General features: G+C 32.4%; 3 protein-coding genes across 4 annotated transcripts; 2 read left to right on the plus strand and 1 right to left on the minus strand.

Annotated features, from left to right (window-relative positions):
- Positions 1 to 100: 100 nt before the first annotated feature.
- On the plus strand, positions 101 to 10,997 carry LOC106100305 (protein FAM166B-like). The gene is made up of 5 exons (XM_013279129.1): positions 101 to 276; positions 9,019 to 9,120; positions 9,263 to 9,415; positions 9,734 to 9,930; positions 10,242 to 10,997. Exons 1-5 carry the CDS (start codon positions 206 to 208, stop codon positions 10,472 to 10,474), a joined length of 756 nt encoding a protein of 251 aa, XP_013134583.1. The 5' UTR covers positions 101 to 205; the 3' UTR covers positions 10,475 to 10,997.
- A 228-nt stretch (positions 10,998 to 11,225) lies between these two features.
- Positions 11,226 to 14,799, minus strand: LOC106100258 (RAB6-interacting golgin). The gene is made up of 4 exons (XM_013279053.1): positions 14,558 to 14,799; positions 13,171 to 13,645; positions 11,993 to 12,133; positions 11,226 to 11,741 (listed from the first exon to the last, which is right to left on the minus strand). The coding sequence occupies exons 1-4, from the start codon at positions 14,628 to 14,630 to the stop codon at positions 11,450 to 11,452; spliced, it is 981 nt and encodes a 326-aa protein (XP_013134507.1). The 5' UTR covers positions 14,631 to 14,799; the 3' UTR covers positions 11,226 to 11,449.
- A 229-nt stretch (positions 14,800 to 15,028) lies between these two features.
- On the plus strand, positions 15,029 to 22,606 carry LOC106100299 (proline-, glutamic acid- and leucine-rich protein 1-like). 2 transcript variants are annotated; one of them, XM_013279123.1, is made up of 13 exons: positions 15,029 to 15,181; positions 15,252 to 15,399; positions 15,699 to 15,819; positions 16,258 to 16,398; positions 16,808 to 16,953; positions 17,872 to 18,027; positions 18,528 to 18,623; positions 19,241 to 19,385; positions 20,035 to 20,156; positions 20,237 to 20,336; positions 20,764 to 20,943; positions 21,330 to 21,496; positions 21,575 to 22,606. In XM_013279123.1, exons 1-13 carry the CDS (start codon positions 15,178 to 15,180, stop codon positions 22,461 to 22,463), a joined length of 2,415 nt encoding a protein of 804 aa, XP_013134577.1. In that variant the 5' UTR covers positions 15,029 to 15,177; the 3' UTR covers positions 22,464 to 22,606. The 2 variants fall into 2 exon arrangements, with proteins under 2 accessions (XP_013134577.1, XP_013134578.1); XM_013279124.1 differs by having other exon boundaries at positions 16,811 to 16,953.
- The last annotated feature ends 101 nt before the right edge of the window (positions 22,607 to 22,707 follow it).

The following is a 22,707-nucleotide window of genomic DNA, read 5'->3' on the forward strand; positions in this document are numbered from 1 at the left end:
TGAAGTAGTAAAATTGTCAAGATTTCTATTGCGCGCGCAATGAAATTAAAAATCACAACTTTTCCTTTGAAGCACCTCAGCAATAGAACGTTAATTTTTCCGTGCATTAGTCTCGACAACCACCGCTTGGTGGGCAAACGTAACGATAGGTCGTACAATGTCGTTTTTTAATATCGCCGTAATACAAACAAACGTTTAGAAAATCATGTGGGTTGATGTTAGCGGGCGCGAAAAACAGAATTATTTATCACAGCCCAACGGATGTTTTATACCGGGGTGAGTAGCTTTTGAAAAAGTATTTAGAGATTATTTAACAAAATCACTTTATAAAAATATGTTTGCAAATATGAAGAAAAATTCGCCACAAGAAAAGATAGTTAAATATATACTTTAAAGAACACCACAACCAAACTACTATTGATAAAGATTTTTTACCATTGAGTTCTTTATGATGGAGAAAATATTTAAGTGTTATTAAAAACACTACGTTTTTTATTTTGAAAATGGAAGCACTGACATAGTCGAGAGTTGCTTAGTTGCTATGGATACTAACGATAAATATTGAATTTATTTTTTTATTTTTAAGATATTGTGCAACGTTTTTGTTGACGAAATTACGACAATTACTATAAATGGAGGCTGAAATTCAAAATAGAAACTTTTATTTGACTTTTATAGCAACATTTTTCGTATTTGCGCGTCGAACGAACCCTGTCCACATAAGAGTATTTGTTAAGACTATAGGAGTTTTGAAATACACCCTTTTCTTATCACTATCACTACATGGTATAAATAAAAGTTAATTCTGTTGATTTTGACGTAAATACTGAAAATTTTAGAGGTTTCTTATGTGATGTAAATAAACTTTTGTATCAGCATTAGATCCGTGAAAAGTCGACTTGGGACGCTAGATGTTTTTTTATTTCGATATTACGAGATGCTAATATCGCTGATATTGTCGTTTACCAAGGCTAACAATATCAGCTATTTAAGGATGAATAGCCCAAAAAATTCTTGAATACTAGATCAGTTTACCTAGATCAAGATTCTAGATATTTGGTTTAAAGTTACGTATTGCTCAAGTATCACAGTGAGTGTTACGTCCATGACACATTGACCGTACAGTAACGCGCTTGATTGGGTAAGTTGACTATAAAACAATCTATTCCATACATAGAAAACAGGAAGATAAGTATGTATGTTTGGTATTTTCAAGTAATATACCTACGCTGATCTCTATTAGAAACATTTATCAATAAAGCAGTTATAACTTAAACTTTCTGGAGACATTTTTCTAAACGAATTAAAAACGGCACTCCACCTGAAGATGGCCCCACGACGGGTACGAAACTAGTCGGTGCCGTCACCAGAAGATCAGCAGTTACGACTTAGATTAAAAAGAAAAATAAAGTAGTGTGTTTAGTACGATTTTTCCAGTGATTCTTACTAACACAATAAAGCATATATACATTTTTTTTATGTAGGATGTCGGCAATCACTCCATGTTTTAGAACAATTTTGTATTTTAATAAAAACCCTGTACATGGTATAAGTTATAGATTTACAAACTGTTTAACTTTAAGGCATGAATAATTAGGAAAAAAATGTTTGTGAAATGCGAAATCTTGCGGTTAAAGCCTCATAGAAACAATTTTAATTTACTAAGTTTTTGTATAATTTGACCTGTTAGGGAGACCAAATAGACAAATTGTATCCAAGAGAGCAAACGACTAAAATAAATTACTAATGGTAGTAGATACCCGTCAGATTTTGATTTAGGTATTTTCAAAGGAAAAGTTATTAGGTAAAGCGTTACTTTTGATCTTCAACATATAAATGGATCCAAAGCGTATAGTCATCATCGTCTGACGAGTTGTTTGGAAGTATTTATTACTAAAGAATCCACTTTCTCAGGCTAAAATATGCTGCTCGATGTTAATCATAAAAAAAGGAATTCAAATACGCGTGAGAACTCTCATATAAAAATTTCTCATTAGCACATATGTTAAAAATAAACTAATGTATCACATCAACGGAAAATAGATGAAGAATCTGAAAATAGTTATTTGCTCAAATATGTATTAATTGTAACCTTTTTTAAATTCAAATTAGTTGAAAGCATCCTCCCTTTTTCTTTAATTAAAATATCATTAAATAATATAAATTGAAATATCACTAAATAGTATTATCTTATTTTATTATCTACATCTATACAAATAATAAAATGTCTGTCTGTAATATCAAAAGAAAAATTCCAGATTTCGGGAAGATTATGTATTTGCGTTGCCGATAACGAAAATCGCATTTAATTTTTATTTAGTCTGTCTGTCTGTCCGCAAGCCGCGTTTGTTCCGGCCAATCTCCGAACTTTCACTGGAGGGTAGCTGACATGGATTGGCATATTATGGCCTACTTTTTTTAATTCCTTGCTGTCAAAATGGCGTAACGGGTGGTCCAAAGCTCTAAAGAAGTTTGCGGGCGACAGCTCGTAATATATAAGTCATAAATATTAGAATGTATGTATGTACATGCAAGTGCATAAATAATAAACACGTGGACAAACTTCACTTAATTGTTTATGCATTACGAATATACAGAATTCATAGATCGAAGTGAAATCGTTCGTAAATGTCGTGGTAACAATGTAGTTTAACGATTCACAGCCGACGGAGCGCGTCTTTAATAAACGCAACAACGCGTACCTATAACAAGAATTATTTTTGATTTTTTTTAAACTAAATCTTCGTCTAAAAATGTAACAAAATGATGGGAAAATGTGCACGACTATACTTTCGATGACGTCACAACAGTTTTCTCGTGCAATGTACAACAAGTTTAAGTTCTGAAAATATTTTAACAAGCCTAATGAGCATTGAATCGTTCCGTTCATTACAGAAATGTCGTATTTGGACTGTTTTATTACAATTTAAAGCGTCTCATGTTATTTTACACGCTTTGTAATCTTGTGGCAATGTTTTTGGTCTGTAGGCCCAATTTATTTTTGTTGTTAAAGTGTTTTTTTAAACATTCAATTTACTGTAGTGTCTGTTGAATTAATTAGCGGAAATATGATTTTTTCGAAAGCCTCTGACAGATTTCTTTGAATGGAGTTACGCTCGGCTGATAATTGGAAATGTAGTTTTGCATCTTTTATTGCGGATTTCTTTTATCTTTTCTGTAATGACAATATTACGATTAATTTCCATCGCAATATAAAAACGTATTATTATTGTACTATATTTTCTTTTCAACATAATAAAAGTCATGGTTATATTGATTTTGTGTGCGACTCCGTCCGCTTGAAATTTAAAAATAATAAAAAAGAAATGAAAAAATGTAGCCTATGTTACTCACAGATACATTACCTTTCTAACGATGAATGTTTAAAATCTGCCCAGTTTTCATCTTTATAATATTAGTATAAAAAGTGTATTTTGTAAAAAAAAATCTATAATGAAATTCGATATAATCGTGGTGCAATGTCACAAATAGTTACTGTCTGGTTTACACTAGGCCAACGCAGTTGGACAATAACAATCTCTTGCTGAACTGACATCAAAACAACATGAACATTAACCGGTGTCACTGAGTCCATGTTATCTGTAGCTGTATTGGCCATGTGTAAACCAGGCATTAGATTGAATGAGATTTCCCAATAAATGCATGTTCTATTACCGAATCTACAATTGACAGGCACAATGAGTAACCTCTGTTATTTAATCTGTCCACCGCACCCAGTTTACGACATTTTATTTGAAATTGATTGAAGTTATTTGAGTATACCTAACATACATTATAATGTAAATTAACATATTGAATTATAAAAAATCTACAATACGTTATCCAACAAATACATTTAAAGGCTTTTATTGCAATACTAGCATGATTTAAGCCATGTCCCATCACTGGTTGATAGAGGCACAGATAGCTTAAAAATGACGTCACTGTCAGATAACGGAACAAAACCCGATATTACCATCACAAATTTTAAACACTGGATTGTTATCAGACAATTTACAAATTCTTGGGACAGGCCCTTAAACTATTAAAATTTTAGAGTTAACGAAACCCTACAACGTATTGCTGTCTCTACTTTTATAACGAAAGTGATAGGACATTAAATAAAGCTCAAATTACATGTATTTATTTCGACGCTACTCTTTCCTCTGCTTTGAATACAATACCCACATACTTGTATTTAAGTAGCAGTGTATTATTACCCTTATCTATATGATCTTTTCCCTCCTGAAGATACAATCGGACAAAATGGTTTGCCGAGCTCCGCTATTAACGTACGGAAATAGATTAGCAAGTCAGCGGAAAGTATTAAATTAATGTGAATAAAAGCATTTCGATCGGGCACACCATTGAATAAACTATCGCACAACCGCTGTGCGATTGTCGATTGTTTCGCAGCCTTCAACTGTTTAGTTTCACAACTAAAATTCGAGTATTGTGTGCACATCCATGTAAGGATATAGGAAACAAAATGCGACTACACAGTTGTGCGATAAAGTAATCTAAAGTGTGCGCGCGCTCTTAATATAGTTACATAAATAGATCATTTTATAGACTATATCTTAGCTTGTTTTCTCCGAATATTTTATCAAACCTTTATTTCAATCTGATACTTTAATAATATTCCAAACAAATAAACATTTTTAAATGTCATTTTTGAGTTAATACGAAAATGGTATGAAAAATGAAACACGTATTAAATGAATTTTACTTTGGAATTAAATGCATTGATCGATATTGAAAAACATTACATTTGAAAATATCATGTGCGTAGATTTGATATTACAAAAATCTGATAACCTATAATTGCGTTGTGCTGAAGCGGTAAATTACAAGGGTCTAAACATCATTCCAAGTTGGGTGACGTCATTATCCAGGATATTTCTAACACATATTGCTTTTTTATATAAAAATAATGACGTGTGTTGAATATTGCTTTGTTTACAAACTTCATAACTATTTTGGCAGTTTTTATTTCGTTAATACAAGACAGTGGTTTCATTTAATACGTTAATATTTTTCTAACCTAAAAAAAAACAAACTTAAAATTTATGATTGTTAGATTTAACTCAAAACAAATTTCTCTTAACCCGAGTAAAATACTAGGAGATCGATAGATTATTTAACAATCATTTGGTTCGCAATCAATCGTTAAAATTTTTTTTCAAATCACAATAGAGCGGGCGCACACATTTAACTAAACTATTGCACAACTGTTTAGTCTCGCTTTGATTCCTATGAGCTTATATCGACGTGTTGCGAACACAACTTGATGTTTAGTTGTTCTACTAAACAGTTAATTGGCTTCGAAACAATCGACAATCGCACAACAGTGCGTTAGTTTAGTCAAAGATGTGCGCCCGCTATTAAATTAAAAAAAGCACTATGAAAATATAAACCATCTAAACTACAACTTATCACTTTAATACACATATTTACAATAATATCACTATCATGACGCTGTAACCTGTAACACCGTTTGGCACATTTTCTTCAAGGACAGTCTTCATAAGCAAAACAATATCCCGAAGGTAGATGTAAAACGAAGGGAAAATCACAATCACATCTCGACCAGCCGCAGATAACGCCCATTGGCATAGCAACCGGCTCGTCACAGGTGCGCTGCGATGGCGTCGGCCGACACTCGCTGTCTACACGATGCATGTTCTCGGGACAAGAAGTTACACCTGTAAATGAAAACATTAGTCCTGATATCTAATAATTCTAGCAAGGTTCATACCAAAAACACGCCACAAACTAAGTTTTTTTATTATACTTACAGGTATTATTGTAGGTTATACAGCCCGGCCTGCCTATAGTAGTATAGTACATCGCGTTTACAACTTTTAAGAAACAAAGAAATAGGCAAAGGCACCGCATTGCGTGCTGCCACTGATGTTTCGCGGGTTACAATGAACGGAGAAGTATCAGTTCGTTTCCTTTTATCGTTTACATTTGTCACCATTGTCCGGTTTATGTTTTGATTATCCAAATATACAACATTGTGACCTAAACCGCCAAAACGTTAAAACAATAAACACTTATTGCTTGTGACATTGTAATTACAAGTGTAAACAGATTCGCGTAACAATTACCAATGGAGAATAACATTTCTTTATTTGGATGGCTTGATTCATGGCATCCTATAACTGTCATCGTAAGTGTGCGTATGCATTGATAAAACCCGAGAGCCATACAGAAATATTTATTAAAAACTGTTAATTCAAGTAAGAGTAGAAATGTTTTGTGTGTAAAAGGACAATTGATTTCCCTCCAAGCAATGACAGTAGGTATATTCAGAAATAACTTTCGCAAAAAACATTTATTAAAATTACTAGTATCAGAAAACGTTGAAGTCAATGTTTGACTTTTTACGACGGATTAATGAATGAATGACACAAAGCTCCAGTTGTGGTTTAGTTTCCTTGAATTGACCCTATTTTGTTCAAGCTACCGTAAAAGTATTATCAATCAATGTAAGCTATGCAATTACACGACATAAAAGGTATGTGGTTTGACCCTTAACTAGTAGCCCCAGATGTAACCTGATAGTATTATAATTGAACCCTAAACTGATCGAACTATGATTTTTTTGTGCTTTTATAACCTAAAATAATTAATGTTACGAGAAGTACCACAAATTTTAAAGCTCTAAAGTACTAGTCTTTGTACCTAAATTTTAATCTCAGTAAGAAAGCGATGTGCTTTTTCATTGCTTCTAGAAGTTACTGACATAATGTGAAACGTTTTTACTTTTTTTCCTCTACATTTCAACTATCAATTTGTAGCGACGTCCAACTTGACCTACATACAGGTGCACGCTAAGCGGGTCAATGAAGTGGAATATTTATATGGCAAAAATAAAGGTATAGACTAAACAGTGCCCTCTAGTCTAACCTTACCAGTGTCAAAACCCCCGTAAAACTTTTTTTTTCATGAGTCAGAAATGATATGCGATTTTTACTGCATAAAATATTTTACAATCTACCAGCTTACGCCGGCGACTCCATCCGCACGGAAATAATTAAAAAGAAAACAAAATTAAGTAGCCTATGTGCTATTTCAGACTATCCTCTACGTCTATGCCAAATTTAATCGAGATCCGTTCAGCAGTTTAGGCTACAAACTCTAAAAAACCATCCATCCATCTAAACTTTCGCATTTATAATATTAGTATGAATCATGAAGTATGATCTACAAGTGAAATATTTATGAAAAGAAAGCAAAGGATATGAGTATCCTTGTTTTACATAACTATGAGAATCTGATATCTACGTATTGCGTAAACGGAAGTCACCTCAACTATTCCCACGATAACAAAAGAAAAAACGTTTTAACAAATGAATAGTTTGCGTAACCGCTTTGCGAGGTGAAACGGAATTCGATCATGGATTGTAGGTTATTTCAAAATATTATGATTTCTTTTACCAAAGTGTCCATAGTCTTCACGTTGTCACCTTAATCTTTACTGTGACTGATCGTTGAGAGACTTTATGACCCTTTCATTTTACTTTCAATTTTTATTACTATTTACCTAAGGAGGTAAGAGTAAAAGCAAGGGCTTTTACTCTTACCTCCTTTTACTTCTACAAGATGAAGAGTTAAGACTTGCCAGCAATAGAAAACATAAATTATTGAAGTTGCAAAAACTATCAAATGAACGTTGGAACACGAACAACCATTGTTATGGTATGTATTTCTGTATCTGTGCTACTCGCAAATAAAGTCGTGCGGAAAGTACCAGGTACCGCCGCTCCCGCCCTGCGATTCTACGTGCAGATTGGCGGGAAAATGTGAAACATTCGATAAAAGTAATTACAGAAGTAAACGTCTACCTTAATGCCTGCGATGGCAATGGGTTAATTTTTAATCTATGTTTGCGGTTGTTTGCGTTGTATAGGTTTTATTTCTAAGTATTTTTTACTGATTAGTAGACAAGCCCTTGTTGCAACATCGAGTATTTTTATAGTTGCTTAAGCAATCCTTCAAGTTACACTAAGAGACCTGTTTAGTAACTAGCAGTTAAATATCTTATAAAATTAGTAAAAAAATGTATAATGTTTTTCATTTGCAGCTTTTCCATTGCTAAAGATTCCTATATAATAATCTCACTTCTTACTAATATTATAAATGCGAAAGTTTAGATGGATGGATGGATGTTTGTTAGAGTTTGTAGCCTAAACGGTTAACCGATGAAATTTGGCATAGATATAGAGGATAGTCTTGAAGAAAACATAGGGTACTTACTAACATTTGGTTTTTTGAAGTGCACGGACGGAGTTGCGTGCAAAAGCTAGTATTTGAATAAGTACTGAGCTACGTTTCTAGGTTCTATAAATGCTTTACAATAATATAACTAACCTAGTTTTCAGACTATTTAGTACCTTCGCGTGTATGCTTCGTATCAGGTGTTTATATAGTTTTCTAGAGCCACATTCAACGCGTCAATCGATTCACAAATTACAAGGTCAATAACGAAGCTTTCACGGAAATTAACTCACGAAAATCTTTTTAGGGCACCATTAAATACATCGCTATTCAAGGGGTTTGAATTTGATTTGGCAATGGCATATCTAGGTCAAGGTTAACCATAAAACATTTCGATATTTCAAATATGATCCCAAAGTATAAAAAAACGTGATTAACGTAAATAACCTACCAGAAATACCAAATATTTTTAAAATTCCATAAACATTTTTAGTCAAATAAAATCGACAGTGTAAGAAAGTCAATATGAAACTTTTGTATTTAATCGCTAAGCTCTTGCTTAGTAAAACTTCACCACGACCTCTATAGCCCGCGCCCTCAAAGATATGTATCATGAACTCAGATAAGCTTACGACCTTCTTTTCTACTTTAGTCAATAGCTTTTGTTATTACAGAGATACACAAGTCCTTCAGGAATACTAAACAGTTGACTATCGCTTTCTTTAAACCATCTATAATGAATACCCATAACATAAGACGGTCTGGAATAAGTATCATTTATTTTAATTTCAGATATACTGGCCACTGTCCTATGCTCAAATTCCGATACGGTAAATGCTACGGAGACAACACACGGCAAATACTTAGAGAAATACGAAGCAAGGGATTATTTAAGTAAGATATTTGAGTTTACTAAAGATTAATCTTGTTAATTTTTCGTTAATCGACATTCCTTAACCAATTTAACGAAAAATTCCGGGAATAATATCTCTCTTAGTTGACATTAATTTGCACTATACAAGCACGTCTATTACAGTAAACCTCTAGAATACCGTCCTCGTGACAACTACGAATTAGACAAAATGCCGCGTCGCAATTCACCTACCACCGACGTCTACGATAGCGTGAAGCATCGCCAGCCGGCTTACATGACAGGGTACACTGGCTACGTGCCCGGCATGCACTTCAGGTAAGCTTTTACCATCGGTATCGAGCTTTTTTAACAGTTGTAACGGCTCCCACGTCCTTGCCGAGGTTATACTCGCTAAACAACGCTGGCTTAATACGGACAGTGTTTGTATTCCCAAAACCCTCACGATACAGGCCTGGCCTAATGTGAGGGTGTTGGTATTTTCGGAAAGCGATTTGAAGATAATGTATGATAGGACAGTGTAGATTGTTATACTTTTGTAATATATAAAATATTTCATTTTTCATTCAGATATTTGCATTTTGCAATACAATGCCACTTGTATAGAAACTGAATTTTTTAATGTTTAATTTGCAGATATGGAAAGTCATACGGCCGCGCGGCCGACGACTGTATGGCAGATTTCTCAGAGAACCAGCGAGAATTAAGACGTAAAGCGGATTTCAATAAAAGCTACATACGTTCAAGGAGTGCTCCCAAAATGGAGACGATACACACCAGAGATGAAATACGACGCGATTTAAATAAATTCAAAGAGATCAATAAATACAAAGGTATAATTCTGTAGTCCTTCTAAAGTAGGCAAAATTCTTCAATTTACATTTGATTTGGTAAACTCATAGCGTTATTTAAAAAAATCTGGCCATTCTGAAGCTTTTAATAGTTTCATATCGACCATAAAACTATTCTTATTAACAATCTGATGCTAAGTGAATTGAAAATTGAACCCACGATCTTAAGAACTAGATAACACTATTAGAGATTGAACATGGGCATCTCCTTTTTACCCTAATTTTTCGAAATGTCATTTTCGTCATTTCCTATGTATCATACACACAATTATCATAACCTTTTTAAATTCCAGAGCACTCAATATCACCGGAATTTCCACCAATAGCTGGTTATACAGGACACATTCCGAGGATAAAAGGATCCGAGGCGTCATTAAGTCAGCGATATCATTGCGCTGCGAAACGCGGCTTGGAACTTATCAAGATGGAGAGGGAAAAGAGAAAGGAACTTCTTGACGCGGATGTTAATATAAAAGCTATTCTACGAGGAGAAAACAAGAAGTATTCTTACTGGAACTGGGGATAGCATACGGGCAGAAGAATGTTCTTCACAAAGTGTCGATGAGCATTCTTCTATAAAATAAGCAATAATCGAAGAAAAGGATCAGTATTTGTTGTACTAAGTTTCTTGTCTTATGTAGATAATGATAGAAAAATAACTCACAGTTTTAAATATAAAGTGTTCGATTTTTAAAAAACGAGGAATCGATACTTTTTAATCGATTAAATTATCGATTTGTTACTATTCGGATGTCGTGTTTGTAATATCTGTGAAGAAATATTGTTCTATGCGTGTACATAGTTCTTTGAAGTCCAACTAAGACTTGATATTTTTTGTACCGTTCGCAAAAAAACTGTAGACATTTTGTCATTGAAACTATTCCGTAGATTTTCTATCCGCTTGTTTCTTTATTTTTTTTGTAAATTATTTTCAACATTCCAAGAGTATACTACTATACTTCTAAATTGAGAATGTTTCATTTCATTCTAATTTTATAACTTGATGCATCAGTACAAAAATTGTATATAAATCTATATGTTTTGTAAGCCCAAATGTAATAAATCTTAGAAATTTTAAGTATGAAATTTTCCTTAGATTTAAAAATAAAATCCCTTCATGTCGTAAATTTTTTTATTATCGTATAAATAGTTACAAAAATATGTTAATTCTTGATGTCATTGAATAGAAATTAATTTAAGTCAATAATCGTAATACAGAATATTAATTTTAAACAGAGTTGAAATGCAAAATAATATTTTATATATCTAACCTTAAAACTAAAATTTGTCATGTTTTACATGACGTATTTTCTTATAAACATTTAAATAGATAAGTTCAGATATCTATAAGTAATAAGGCACATACGTAAAGTTTTTTTTAAATAATTGCACCGATATATTTGGAAGTTATTTAGTAATAAAATATTTCGATACTGGCAACATTAAGACATAGATAACACTAACATTAGAGAATTTGTTAAAAATAAAATTTATTTTAAACTCAACTATTGTTTGTAATTTCGACCATTTTGCCATTCCTTTCATCAATGCCATCCACAATAGAATTTTCATTTTCTATCGGTGATTCAATATTCGGATCAGTCTCGCTGACTACAATTTTCTTATCTGTGGCAAGCTCTAACATTAAAGTTTCCAATTTCTGCGCTTTTCTCGTCTCGTTGTGCGTAATCAACGCACACAAATGTTCAGTAAGCAATTCTTTCTTCTCTTTTTCCTTCTGCAAATTGATTTTCGCTTGAAGAAACTCCTTTTCCACTTTCAAATATTGTTTTCTGGAAATTTAAACAGAGATTTAAAAAATAGAGACAACTTCGGAATTTATGATGTTTCATTTATATTAAAAATTTGAATCCCGTAAAAATCGGCAAAACTTAAAAGAATTGTAAATATTTTTCTACGTACTTTGCTCTGCTCGAAGGACCAAATTCTCGTATTTGTTAATAAAGAGCACGAGAGACGAAGATGAGGAAGTTTCAACGTCCTTAGTTAACATTAAAGGGATGATAAACATTTTTTTACTTACTCTGCGTCAGAATAAGTCAAACAGGCTTGGTCAATCTTCTTTCGTAACAAAGCTACATCGTGTGAGAACTGTCCATCTAATACTTGTAATTCTTTTTTTATTTTTTCCAGCCGTAACACTTCCTCTTCTGTTTGTCGTGTCCTAAAAAGGATGTTTCAAAAATTAAAAATCTGCAGTTTAACTATATACAGGTATTGGGAAACATCACCAACACAAATGGCAATTATCCAGACTTTTCCATAACATGCCAAGAAGTTTTTTCTGAGTTCTGTTATCGAAATTGGAACTTGGTATCGACGACGATATAACAATTCCTATGAAGATATCGTAACCCATAATATTGGATGAATTAAAATTACGTGTTCTAAAAAGCCTTAAAATTACTTAATACTAAGGACTTAAAATTATATGAATTTAAGTATTGCTGGCGACTCCGTCGGGGCGGATTTAAAAAAAAATAATTATCAGCCTATACATCAGTCTACGTTCTACATGTATGCGAGATTCGTTTAACCGTTGTGCAGACTTTGTAACAATCACCCATCCATTAATCCATGTAAACTTTTGCAGTTATAATATAAGTAAAAATTAAGATTTAAATTTACCATATTGTTTTTGTGAGAAGGTAATACCATTTGCTCATAGTAAACGTCGCACATACTTGAAATTGAACAGTTATCACAACACTGAAATCGACTATTCGCTCGCCAAAACTAGCTCTGTGTCGCAACGTATTTTAAGATAGGCTGATAGTGTAGAGATAAAAATTGATGTTTCATACACTCGATAGAACTAATGGAAGGAGGACGTAATAACTATTTGCAATTATGATAAATGATATTGGATTATGTTTGGCATTTTTTGATTGTACATTTCCGTTTTGATTTTGTTGATAATAGAATAGCGTGAAGACCAGAATAGTCGTCCCCAACCGGTGATTTAGGCTACATGTTCGGGGGGGGGGGGCTAGCTACCATTAATATTCAATATTTTTCACAAGTTTTAGGAGACCCCCCCCCCACCTCGTCCATGCCCATGCTAAATTTACAATCAGCTTGCAAGACATACTTAGAAAATACTTAAAAAAGAAATTGCTCTAACAAAGATATATACACCAAATGATTGCATTCACCAAATTCTTTAAAAGTTACTATTAATTTCAAAGACATTTCGATTACCTGTCAGCTAACGCTTTCGCTAGCATCTCTTTTCTTTTCTTGTTCTGTTCTTCCATCAACTTCTGCTTTAGTTGCAGTTCCTGCAGCTTCACTCTGTGTGCCGCCAGTTCATCCTCTGAGTAATTCTCAACACCTCTCACTATATCTGGTGTTACAATACTATCTCTCCTATCATTGCTCTCAATCTCCACTCCTGATAAACTATTGGATTCTCCATTTTCTCCATCTGTATCATTCTTTATATCTTCTATCTTTACTTCTGTATCATCAATGTTGCTAAGAGTATGCTCTGAAGGTGTTGTTGGTGTTTTTATGCTTAATTTACATTTACTAAATTCTATACTATCTATAGCATCGTCCGAATCTTGTTTACGTAAAACAGGTGGTATATTTTTTATTATTCCTTTTTTCGGTTTTGCACCAATTTTATCTATCTTACGTATGTTACTTAAATCAAAATCAGGATCAATTATACCTGTTAGAGAATATTATTTTTATTTGTATGGTATAGAAACATATATGCGTCGGTTATATTTTTTAAATTATTGTTGCTAAAAAAATCGGACTTAAGCATATTTATTTTTATACCCTTAATGAACTAAGTCAGGAAACAACTAATAAAATATAAGTATAACCCCTATGGAATTGTTCCAATATAACTTAGCAAAAAGTTAAGAATCTTATTTAAGAAGTTTCATGAAAATTTTAATTGTTAAGTGTTAATAATCAATAACACAGGTTTTTAATTCACCTTGCATCCACAATCCATATTGCACATAATAACACTAAATAACATGGTCTCAAGAACTATAATAAACTTATTTCAAATGTTTATGCTATAAAACATCTAATTATAATGATAATGATAATGATAATGTGCACATTTTAACCTTTACTTATTCATATGAATGAATTAGTTTAGAAATAGATCATTAGTATGATATATAGTACCAATGATCTAAAAAAATATATATGGCTTGTTAAACTAACCTCTTTAAAAAAACTTAACCTATAAATATTTTCATATAACAAAAGTATAACTTTTTAAAGATTTTTAATTACACAATGTTATTAAACAGGTAATCATTTAATAGCAACATTTCAAAACTAAGTCTAAATCAGTGTAACTAAAAAAAAGCTTTGTTTAATTGTTAAATATATTACAAATGAAGATGTGACTAATTCTCACGATATTTATAATACGTGTGATGTTTAATTTTTTCCCGGTGACGTAAACATTTGAATGCAAGCTACATGTGCAACAAAACACATCCAAAGACAATACATCTAACAAGAACTGTCTCGTAACAGGAACTAAGCCAGTAAATAACATACGTGGTAAGTTTCTCATGTAAATATAAAGTAATAAGATGATAATTGCATTTACCGCTGCTCTTGAAAGATTCCGCTGATTTGATTCGCTTTAAGTCTTCTTCACTAAAGCCTGTGAATGTTGACATTTTTAAACGAAATCTTTAATATTGTGGGGGTATTGTGTGCTAGTCCATACAACATAAACAAGAAACTACATTTAATAAGAATTAAACATAAATTACACAGCTATAACTTGGTAGAAAAACAGTTTGCAGATAGTGGGACAATTGTTTTGTTGTTTGACAGCAATGTGACAATGACAGAAACGAAACGAGTAAAATCGGGACACGTTTTTATAGAAGAGTAGGATGATTTATCAGGGACCCATGAAATACATATTTAAAGTCATGTCTTAGTAATTTAAATTTTGCACTTTAACATTTATACTTTCGTTTTGTTGTTCCGAAATTTTTGTCTTATTTCGTTGTTAATCTTCTGGATTTACAGTCACTGCGTAAATCAGATCGCATTTTGCTGCTGTCATTTTTGTTGTTTCTTGTCTGTCAGATTAACACATGTTTAGTCAAAAATGGATCACAAAAATTATTAATTATTCGTGTAGTTAATACTAGTTATGACTGAAAAATAACGGAGAAGTAATCTTATGGGAAGAAATTTTGATTTATTACCAAGATGTGTATGTACTTCTTTAAAAACTTGTATCTTTGCTGTTTGGCACTTTGTAACGTATTATGCGATTCTTACAGCTGAAATATTCAAGAAAGTGTCTGAAGTGGACCCAAATAACAGCGACGCAGTTAAAGAAGTGCTGACGTCATTTTTCCAAAATATAGTTAAACATACTGAAGTAAATTGTTATCAATGGCTGCGAGCATTAGAGGATGTACTTAGCCGGTATTATAACCTATATAATTCTTGCCTTCGTATATTATGACTGCATTTATAAAAAAGTATAAATCTTGTTGTTACCAAAATTTCAACACATACTTTGATTTTTGTCTTTGCGACGTCGTGAGCGCAAAATTAAGAACATAAGTAGCGTATGTATTCTTGCCGATTCTTTTATATATCTGTTCCAAATATCAAGGTCCATTAATCCATTTCAGAGATTAATAAATCTAATCTTTTGTACATATATTAAAATTATAATAAGGTGTATGATGTTGAACTATAATTGAACTATAATTTTACAGGTTTCCAAGATATTGTTCAACACATAAGAGCACTATAGAAACACATCTCACACATTTTCTAAGCAGCAATAACAACTATGATGTCATACAAGCAGCTAAATGTGCTCAAACTTTACAACAGGTAACAATTTATAAATGAATGTAGTAAAAATATCTGTGATCCTTATTTTAAATTTCTTAACTAGTATATTTCACACCTTGTAATACTATAAGGTGTTTCAATGAGATTCCACTGTTAAAGGTTAGTATGTTATTGACATGCGGCAATATTATGGGGATATAAACAAGAAAGTATTAAGATTTGATGGCTACAAAGGTTGAGAAGACAAAAGAATCATGTTTGGATTGAAATAGGTACTTGGTTTGAAAGAGTATGTTCTTAAGTAGGAATTGAATTCCGATATGATAGCTGATGAAGATGTATGGAGGTCATACAGTGCCAACCCTCGGTATGGACAAGGGCAGGTGGATGATGAATGATTTCTAGCTGTTTTATAACAATATATGTTTGCTATTGTTGTTTTACAGCAATATACCTTATACATGTATTTGTTTCTAGGTACCATGGCCACAAGAAAAAAGTGCAACAGCCAAGTCAGCCTGGCGGGATCAGATGACTCTCCTATGTGATGCAGCACATTCCCTTATTGATGCACTATTTATTGACTCTGTTGAATTATATCAGAGGAGCAGTAAAAAGGTTTGATATTGAATTCTATATTGCAACAGTGCAACAGTGCAAATTCCTAAATGAGATGTAATTCTTTTCATTTTAAACTAGCTTTCGCCCAGGATCCTGTTGGTGCAGGATTAAAAAAACAAGCGTGTAGCCTACATCTGTACAAAATTTCATCGAGATCCATTCTGCAGTTTTAGCTACAAACTCTAATAAACATCAATCTAAACTTTCACATTTACAATTTTAGTAAGAAATAAGATACAAGTTGTACTATTTTAAAGGAAAATGACATCTATTGAGTTAGTATTTCCATATTTGACTTAAATTAAATTAATTCATACAATTTTACAAACAATAATGTAGTTTTATTTACTTAGTTCCTAATTTATATTTTTTTAATTAGTAAGTAATGCAATTATCTTTATTTCAGAAGGATATGCAGAAGAATTCAAATTCACCGCTTACATTGGCATTGTCCAAAATAAATTCTACTGCAAATTCAGGTGCAACAAACAGACAAGTTTTGTTACATACTCGACTTAGAAACGTATTCATTTTCATACAAGCTATGATTGTGTAAGTAATATTTACTCTCTCGTAATACACCAATGACCAAATATTAAAACAAATCTTTAATTACTTATTAGAAAGTGCCCCTAACTATCTAATATCAATTTGAAAGGAATTTGGAGTTAAAACATGGCCTAATTTAAAACGTCACATATTTAAATTACTTTTTCAATATTCGGCCATATAAATAAGGGTTGGAGCGCGCACACGTTTGACTAAACTATCGCACAACTGTTTAGTCATGCTTTGATTCCTCTGAGCTTATATGGAGGTCACACTACTCGATTTTCAGTTGTGCAACTAAACAGTTCAATTGGCTGCGAAACAATCGACAATCAAATGTTTGTTTATCACATTTCATAATTAATATTGTAAATGCGAAAGTTTAGATGAACGGATGTTTGTTAGAGTTTGTCGCCTTAACGGCTGAACAAATTTCGATGAAATTTAGTATAGATGTGGAGGATAGCCTGGAAGAACACATAGGCTCATTTTTGTTTTCTTTAATTCCACGCGATCGGAGTCGTAGCTAGTATTTTTTTTTACAATATGAGGTGGCAAACGAGAAAGCGGCCACCTGAATCCACCGAAATAGAAAGCCACCGCTGCCCATAAACATCGCAATTGCAGATGCGTATACGATACCCTTCATTGACAGAGGAGGAGACACACATAAAGAGTTTTTCTTTTCCTTCCCATTCTTTCCTCTTAAGAAAAAGGTGGAAAAGGAAAGGGACTAAAATTAGGCCTCCGGCACCACACTTATCAGACGAAACGCGGAATTGCTTCCACTTCACGCCTGTTTTCTGTGTGGTCGTGGTGTTACACCGGGCGAGCCGGCCCATTCGTGCGAAGATGTTAAAGCAGGCTCTGCCACTTGCAAAATATACAATAAATGTTAACACTTAAACTTTATTGTTACAGTGAGATTTATCCAGTTCCAAAACCGATACAGCCACAGACTATATTGAATGTAATAGTGCGTTCGTTGAGTGTTACCAGTGCCAAGAAATCTCAAGTCACAGATGTTGGTCCGCTTAAAATCCAAGCACTAAGGACACTAGATGCGCTGATTGCTTGGTAAGAAATTATTATATTATTAATCTTGTTATATTTAGCTTATTAGCAAAAAGTGTAATATTTTATTGTGGTTGTAAGTTTATTTTTATTTATGTGGATTTGTATGTATGTAAATTCTATTGTAATAGATTACAGTCTAAATGGCGGAACTGGTTTGAGTGTCATTAGTTATCATTAAGTACCTAAAGAGGCTGTGATAATTAATATTTTAGAAAATAAATGTAAAGACCTAGTTTGGTTCTCAAATATCATAATTTTCTTTTTTATTCCTGAATAATTTTCAATGTCCTTGAGTATTTTTATCAATTTGACTTAGAAAGTTGGGGTTTTTGTTTTAAAGTCAAGTTATTGCAAATTTAATTGATTTTTATTATTACTATGATAAAAACCAAGTTTATGTAGGTTTTAATTTCTACTACAATGTATAGGTCTATAAATTCATTATTCCCTACATTATTGTTTAACCTTATAAGTAAATGCTGGTAAATGTTTTATTTCAGCCTCGGAGCAAACTTGATACCATATTCACCGCTAGTATTTAGAATAGTGATGCAAACATTCAGATGGACATCGGACAACCAAACTGAAAGCTCAAGGTAAATATAGTGTTAATAAAATTTTCATTAATGTTTTTCTAACATATTAATATGTAGAATACTAAATTTCTGTTATAAATTTTAATATTTCAAATTTGAGGTTATCTGTTTTAAATGGTGGCCTTTGTTACTGAAAAATTAATTTAATTTAACTAAAATAAACTAAGTATAATGTATCTAAACATTACAGCCACATCAAAATCTATGTTATACTAGCCTTTCCCCGCGACTCTGTCCATGTGGAATTAAAAAAAAAAAACAAAAGTAGTCTATGTGTTCTTCCAGACTATGCTCTATATTTACCAAATTTCATGTAAATTAGTTCAGCCGTTTAGGCTATAAACTCTAACAAACATACATCCATCTAAACTATCGCATTTATAATATTAATATGATGGGTAACAATAATATATGGGTATTTGTATGGTGGAAATTTTGTTAGGTTATGATCACATGGTTTTTTTGAATACCTGAAAAATTACTTTTTTGTATTATTTTTTTTATTAAATAGTATTGATAATTAGCGCAGATTAACAAATAACATAAGAATACGGAATATATTAAAATAGTTAAAGAGTTAACATTTGAACATATCGTATGAATGTGATAATTTACAGAGAAGTCCGCAGCCACACTTACCGCAGCGCGGGCGGCTGGCTCAGCGCCCTGGGGCTGCGGCCCGCGGGCCTCGCGCACGAACACGAGCTCGCGACTCTAGTCATACAAGACATCACGCCTCTACAGAAAACAGTACAACTCACTGTAAGTTATTTTTTATAAGGTGGCAAACGACCAAGCGGCCACCTGGCCAATGCGTTGCCTACCCTTAATCAACAGACGCATAAAGAGGATATTTCCTCTTACTAAGCCTCTCCTCCACTTCCCCATTCCCTTTCCATCCTATTATGAGAAAAAGGATGGGAAGAAAAAAGGACTAAAGTTAGGCCTCCGGTACCACAATTACTCCCACTTGACGACTGTCTTCTGTGTGGTCGTGGTATAGCACTGGGCGAGCCGGCCTTACAGTGCGAAGATGTTAAAAAAGGATCTACCACTGTTAAATATAAGTAATAATCTCGGGTCGAAGTATACTTACTTATATAAGTAAATATAAGTAAGTATACTTCGACCCGAGATGTTATTGCACCATTTCATTCTCTTTGATAAAACAAAATCTTAGCTATGTAATTTATTACATTTAAATATGTGGGATCTTTTCATTAATTTATCTATTAATTTTACATTCATCATCATCACCACCACCATCATCATCATCATCATCATCCTCCTTATCCTACTCCCGTAGGGTTATATAATATAAGATCCAATTTTCTATAATTTTGTATAAGATTATATACTATATATATATAGTAGTATATATATAGTATATATATAACGTTTGATCAAACAGATGAGTGGAGGACAACCTTTGAAAAATCTAAGTAAAAAAGCTAGAAGAAAACTTCAAAATCAAATGTTAAAAGATAGTTCAATATCTTCACACATTCCAGGAGAAAAGAATAAAGTTGTTGAGTAAGTTTTTTTTTAATATATCAAATATATTTGTTTAAAATTTATAATCTGTATCATTATTTTTTTTCTTTTTATTGTAGATTTGAAGATGTCAAAAATGACATAGCTATGGCATCGTTGGGTTTTGCAGAAATATTCTTGTCCGTTTGTGGTGTTTTTATGAAACCGACTACGCATAAAGTATGTACACATTTTATTACAATACTAGCTGTTCCCATGTGGCTTTATCCGCTTGAAATTATAAAAACATTGTTGTTTACATTTTTATTATAGCAAGTGTCATAATGCATAAAAAACAACGAAGGGTACTGACATTAGCTAATAATTACCGTTATCATGGCAACCTTGCTTCTTTGATTCTATTAGCTTGTAGTTTTTCTCCCTTTCCCACATGACTGTTTTCTAATTTATTTATCCTCTACATCTAATAGCGTGAAAATATATTGGTTAAAGCGTATCGTAAATGTAGGTCTTTTTATTACAGAGTAATTATTAAAAAAACTCGCTGTGATTGCTTCTTATATAACTATGTTGACGTTTTATTATATTAGTATAGATATAGGCATATGTTGTGTTTTTAAATAATAATAAAATACTTTTTTTCCAGTTATTTCAAGAACATTTAGTCCGTCAATGTTTTAATGCTAATTTATACTCTGATGAGTATGTTCTAGCATTATTACGTACGTTGGAAGTTTGTAGAAAAACTACTCCATCGTCAGTGCCGCCCCCCACGCAGTACTGTCTGCAGCTATATAGTACTCTATCAAATAACCAATGTATAGAGGTAAATTAACTAAAACAATGCGAAAGTATAGATGGATAGATGAATGGATGAATGGATGTTTGTCACTATTTTATTTTTCTACGCGGAGTCGAGTCGAAGCCGAGTCAGCCTGATCGAGTGTATAATCTTGTGTAAAAGATCTAGTAATACTTTAAAAAAATATCTTAATACATTATGGAATCTTTTTATTAATAAAAATTAATGTATGAGCAAACAGACTTTTAAAACTTTCTAAGCGTACGCCGCTTATTTAATGGTATTTTATTTACTATTATAAAAAAAACTATATTTCTAGTACATACATATTTAACTAACATGGCTAGTATTAGTAATAATCATAAATTTAATAGTACCTTAAATTATTAACAATTTTATTATTATTTTAGATATCGAGATTCTGTTCGCAAGCATTACTGGATATAAGAATGCATTTACATTGCTCTCCGCCTACAATTAACTTTGCTCTAGAAGTGCCAAAAGAAACCCACATACAAAAATCAATGGTTGTATCCGAAAGAAACAGAGAGGCATTGAAGAAACTTTTAGGAGACAGGTATGTGTATTTTAAGAAACATAAGACTTTTAGAATTGACATCATGTATTAATATTGCTTATTAATTAATAATTACAGATTGTCTGATGAAGAAAATATTGAAGTAATTACAATCCGCGATGAACCAACAAAGAAGAGACCACGATTGGATCAAGATAATATAAGTTTGAGCAGTGAATCTATCTGTTCTGTTGAAATAACTGATTCTTCTAAAGATGGGACAGAAGAATTAGAAATTGAAAGAAATGAAGAGGAAATTACTGAAGATGCAACTACTAATGATGAAGATATGGACGTACAAAATACTACAGAAGTAACTGCGAATGAAATTGAATCTCAAGTAATTGATTCTGAAAAACTATCAGAAAATGTTGACGAGACAGTAAATGAAAACAACAGTATATATGAAGCTAAAACTCAGATAGATACAAATGTATCGAATGACGAAGATGACAACCAAACATTGTCTATGGAAGTAGCTTACGATTTACCAACTGCGGTCGATAAAGTGAGAGTTTTAGATCAAGTAGATGATGATAATCTACCAAGCACTAATGATACAGACGATGTACAAATAACTTGTGGTCAAGTTGCCCTAACTTCACAAGATAACGAAATAAATATAACAAAGGAAGTTGATGAAATAGCGTTAGTTGTTGACAAAGAAGAGACAATTATAACGAACGAGTCAAACGATAATGTTGAAAAAATTAAAGATACAATAACATCTAATTGCGAAGTAACTAACGAGGCAGAAATTAATCCAGAAGTAACTAAAGACGTTACTGTTACTACAGATGAAACACTAACTAATGGAGCTGAAAAACCTAATGGTAACATTAATGAAATGTTAACTCAAATACCTGATAATTTGACAGATAAATTATCTAAACCAGACGGTATTTCAGTAGAGGACATGATGGCTGATTTTGTAGATGAAGTTAATGATCAAACTGCGGAAGCTTAATTAAAAACTTTTTTTTTAGTATTTCGTAAGCGTAATTTGTATCTTATGTCAATAGAGATATTTGCCCTTATTTATATAAATGAAGCTTTTGTGCTGTATGTCGCTTATTGTTCATTCCTAATACAGTGTGTTTGTTCTTTAAACTCTTGTTTTATTTTTACTTATTTTACTCTTAAACTAGTATTTGTATTTGAAACAATTGAAGAAATGGATCGATTTCTAATCTTAAATTAAGGCATGTTAA

Source organism: Papilio polytes, unplaced genomic scaffold (genome assembly GCF_000836215.1).
Source record: "Papilio polytes unplaced genomic scaffold, Ppol_1.0 DF824058.1, whole genome shotgun sequence".
NCBI lineage: Eukaryota > Metazoa > Arthropoda > Insecta > Lepidoptera > Papilionidae > Papilio > Papilio polytes.